The 4,783-nt window shown below is 32.9% G+C and overlaps 1 protein-coding gene across 2 annotated transcripts; it reads right to left on the minus strand.

Moving 5' to 3' along the window:
- Positions 1-417: 417 nt before the first annotated feature.
- On the minus strand, positions 418-4,537 carry LOC145314379 (drebrin-like protein). Of its 2 annotated transcripts, none has more exons than XM_080154260.1 (7): positions 4,440-4,537; positions 4,048-4,107; positions 3,833-3,866; positions 3,311-3,376; positions 2,874-2,947; positions 1,085-1,167; positions 418-566 (listed from the first exon to the last, which is right to left on the minus strand). In XM_080154260.1, the coding sequence occupies exons 1-7, from the start codon at positions 4,446-4,448 to the stop codon at positions 485-487; spliced, it is 408 nt and encodes a 135-aa protein (XP_080010386.1). In that variant the 5' UTR covers positions 4,449-4,537; the 3' UTR covers positions 418-484. The 2 variants fall into 2 exon arrangements, with proteins under 2 accessions (XP_080010386.1, XP_080010388.1); XM_080154262.1 differs by lacking the exon at positions 418-566 and adding an exon at positions 633-722.
- Positions 4,538-4,783: the final 246 nt, after the last annotated feature.

A 4,783-nucleotide genomic window follows, 5' to 3' on the forward strand; every position in this document is an offset into this window, starting at 1 on the left:
GTGGTTCTGGGGATTGCAGGTCCGAGTCCTGCCATGCTCAAACTAATTTTCTAGATCATGAAAAATCACTTCTTAAAATACAAAATAAAGTAAACGGCAATTTCCCTTAGTGTTTAGTCGTTCACAGAAAACCCTACCTGGTGTATTTTAGTAAAAATTGTAAGTAATCAGAGGGGTGGGGGGGGGGGGGGCAAGTTTTACCTTTGCCTTGGTTAGGTTTTGTATTGAGTACAGAGAATCCCCGCATGTATAGACCCAACAGTGTTAAGTCTCCAGCAGGGGTTGAAAATAAGGATAAAGAAAAAAATAAGAGGGGGTTCTATGGTCGCTAGGCACTTTGAAAGCATTAAGTAAACAAATAATCTCCCAACTTTTACTAATCTTAAAACCTTTGATTGGCTGTCATCAAAAATTTATGTCCTATTATCCTATCCCTTAATTTTCATAAATAATTTAAAAGTGATAGACATTTATTTCATAAAATTTAATTGAAAACTTCCATAATGTTATCAATGTCCAATTCTAGTTCAGATCTTGCAGTGTAGGTGGCAGTAGGGTTCAATAATCTAAAAAAATAAATAAAAAATGTAAAACAGTTAAGTAAACACACTAATCATTTTTAAAGTATCAGGATCTGTGTCTGTTTGTCCGATCTTACCATAGGATCAAGCTAACCGCTAGACCGATATTGTTCTCCTTTACGATGTATCTTCTCATAGGTCCTATAACAGTTTTGGGGGAAGAATTTTTCTTCTTAAAAATAAAATCCAAAATGGGAGGTGGTCGACTAAAAAATGACTTCCAAAAATATAAATTTTTCTACCTTTAAATAAAAGTAAAATAGAAAATAGGAGTGTTAAATTCACTCTCCCCTTCCATCCCCAACATCACTTGCCCCTAGAGGCTTCTAGGGGGCGTAGCCTGCTATTGAATATATATGTATAGAAAGAATACAAACAGAAGATACACTGATAAATAGGCAGATAAATAATAGAAAGATTATAGACTTTACGACAGGTCAGGTAAACAAAAGACAAAATACATCGTTCAAATAAATGTAGGCTAGACTTGAAGACAAACTAACCTGGTAATATCAGCTTGGTGATGTGCACAAGCACTTTTTCTCAGCACAGGTGACCCATCTCCTTGCCACATTATCATCAAGGACTAAAAAAGAATTTAATATTTAGGGTTGCAATCTCTGTAAAAATCCTCTTAATTTATAGACATACGATATCTAACTAGTAAACAAAACATTCTAAGATAATCATAAAAGTACTAGAATGTGTGTATGTCATTGTCTATTGCTTTAGATCTCGCTAGTCCCTTTCGTGGCAACGCACTTTAAGGGGCGATGCTTCTTATTTTTCACAGTAGCTTTTTTCCTATTTCTAGCCCCTGCGGGGGGCTCTAACCCTGCGGGGCCAATTGCCTAATCCTGTGTGGCAATCACCTAACTATAACCTAACCTAATCTAAAATAACCTATAAAAAGCCATTTTTTAAATACAACGTCCACAAAAAGGACTATTCCTCACAAAACCTTTTGGGATGAGTAACTCAATCCTCCCAAGAGAAATCGCTCTGAGAAAGTTGACTTACTTTCCCCCAAGTGCCCTAGAAGCCTCTAAGGGCGTATCCGCCAGTATAAAATATTTGGATATAGCACAGCATATCAAAATAGTTTGCATAATTTAATCGATAGTTATAATTACTTGGCTATTCCAGGTTTAATACTGGGTAAATATCAACATATTTACACTTCTATGATCATATTAATATTCCTACCTTAGTCCCTCTGTCTGTTTTGATAGTTGCTAATCCATACTGAATACTGCTGCTATTAATATTCCTACCTTAGTCCCTCTGTCTGTTTTGATAGTTGCTAATCCATACTGAATACTGCTGCTATTAATATTCCTACCTTAGTCCCTCTGTCTGTTTTGATAGTTGCTAATCCATACTGAATACTACTGCTATTAATATTCCTACCTTAGTCCCTCTGTCTGTTTTGATAGTTGCTAATCCATACTGAATACTGCTGCTATTAATATTCCTACCTTAGTTCTCTGTCTGTTTTGATAGTTGCTAATCCATACTGAATACTGCTACTATTAATATTCCTACCTTAGTCCCTCTGTCTGTTTTGATAGTTGCTAATCCATACTGAATACTACTGCTATTAATATTCCTACCTTAGTCCCTCTGTCTGTTTTGATAGTTGCTAATCCATACTGAATACTGCTGCTATTAATATTCCTACCTTAGTTCTCTGTCTGTTTTGATAGTTGCTAATCCATACTGAATACTGCTACTATTAATATTCCTACCTTAGTCCCTCTGTCTGTTTTGATAGTTGCTAATCCATACTGAATACTGCTACTATTAATATTCCTACCTTAGTTCCTCTGTCTGTTTTGATAGTTGCTAATCCATACTGAATACTGCTACTATTAATATTCCTACCTTAGTCCCTCTGTCTGTTTTGATAGTTGCTAATCCATACTGAAAACTGCTACTAATAATATTCCTACCTTAGTCCCTCTGTCTGTTTTGATAGTTGCTAATCCATACTAAATACTGCTACTATTAATATTCCTACCTTAGTCCCTCTGTCTGTTTTGATAGTTGCTAATCCATACTGAATACTGCTACTATTAATATTCCTACCTTAGTCCCTCTGTCTGTTTTGATAGTTGCTAATCCATACTGAAAACTGCTACTAATAATATTCCTACCTTAGTCCCTCTGTCTGTTTTGATAGTTGCTAATCCATACTGAATACTGCTACTATTAATATTCCTACCTTAGTCCCTCTGTCTGTTTTGATAGTTGCTAATCCATACTAAATACTGCTACTATTAATATTCCTACCTTAGTCCCTCTGTCTGTTTTGATAGTTGCTAATCCATACTGAATACTGCTACTATTAAATTCATCTATCATTCCTATGTAAAGTAAAATACTGATAGATTTATATTTTGGGTATGAATTAAGTTTCATTATAAGGATTCAAACCATGGGATGACAAATACACACAAGGTTTAATTTTGATTCACCCGAAACAAATCTTTCTTTGTGATTTGATCAATGTTCTAATTTGCTGTAACTGCTTGTGTTTACCATGCTCTTTCTTTTATTCTCACTTGTCATACATAGCACCAGTAAGTAACATTCTGTTTTATTACAGTTTAGAAGTTAGTTTCGAACTAATTTCTTCCTTCTAACTATCTAGTACCTACATTTTAAAAATTTGGGCTGAAAAAATAAGACAACCAACACTTTGATTTGCAGAACCAGTATGATACTACCTTGGATACCACCGTCTTCACTTTCATCTTCTACCTCCACAATCAGTTTGTTACTGTTTCCCTTCTCTAGTGTTGAATAAAAACATATTATATTTAAATTATGTTAAAAATATCAACAAACTCACGGAATAGAAAAATGGACAGATATACAAAAACTTAAAGAAAATCATGAACCCTTAAAATCTAAGGTTTATATCTTTTACAGGATGAACGACAGACAGACGGACAAACAATGTAAAGACTAGATGCGCATAAGTAATCGGAATCTTTACTGAAAATTTCAGCTGTTTATCTTTAAAAGCAGCCAAAAAATCACATTTCTGCTTTAACGTAAAAGACTTTCTGACTAATGGACATATAAAGTGAATAATAGGGTAGCTTCGCTACCAAACAGATAGATGATTTGATATGAATTATAACTTTTTAGTTTGCGTAATTTTTCTTGTTTTGATTATTAAATTAAAATTTAATTTCCAGTATTGTTTTTTAAACAGGATAACGACATCAAATAAAATCTTTTACCTGCGTATCCATAGATAACATAGCTATTTCCTGTCTAAAATAAAAAAAAACATTTTTATTATTTTGATTATACTATTTTCACAAACATAAGCTGGAATATGATAATAATCTACAATTAGGAAGGTTGTACCCCATTTAACAAATAGACAAAACATGCCTTTTTTTTATAAGCAATTCAATTATCTATGCTAAATCAGTCAATTGAAAAGTCATACCTTATCTTGTAAGACTTTGTCCCTGGCTTTTAGCAAAGAATCTTTTTCACTTAAATCAACCTGAATATAATGCCAATTACATCTACTCTACTCTACTCTACATCTACCCAGATATATTACAATGGAAAATAAATCAATCTTTCTCTCAATTAAGATAAACAAAACTACTCGTTTTGCGAATGAAAATTAATTGTGGGGAAGTTTTAACACTATGTTTAATTAATCTTCCCAAAAAAATTCTGTTAAGTAATGGCAGAACGAGTTTATATCATTACCAGTCCATTGTCCCTTCTCTCTCTCTGGTAAAACTTTTTACACTTTCATTATAATAGAGTTGATGCCTTTTTCTGTTTTGGTTCTAATATATAATCCAAATTTTTAGACTTACTTACCAATGACATTTTCTTAGGATAAAAACACCATACAATAATTTACACTTGATTTAAAATACTTGATAAATAACTAACATAATTTTGTTATCAAAACAGACAATTTGATTTTTTACCACAATTCTAATCAGTGCAGTTTCATTTGTAAATGTAACATCAAACACAAACTCAACCTGACTTTAACTTTCAAATTTGAAAAAGTAATATTTTATTAGCCCTTGGAAAGAGACCCATCTGGACTCTATCCCTACCCCTGTCGGGAACTATTTATGCTCTCTTAACACTTACTAAAGCGAAAATATTTTTGAATAAGCATCAAACATACTTTTTTTGATTCAAAAGATTGA

Source organism: Acartia tonsa, chromosome 3 (assembly GCF_053477335.1).
Source record: "Acartia tonsa isolate MP-2025a chromosome 3, ASM5347733v1, whole genome shotgun sequence".
NCBI classification, from domain to species: domain Eukaryota; kingdom Metazoa; phylum Arthropoda; class Copepoda; order Calanoida; family Acartiidae; genus Acartia; species Acartia tonsa.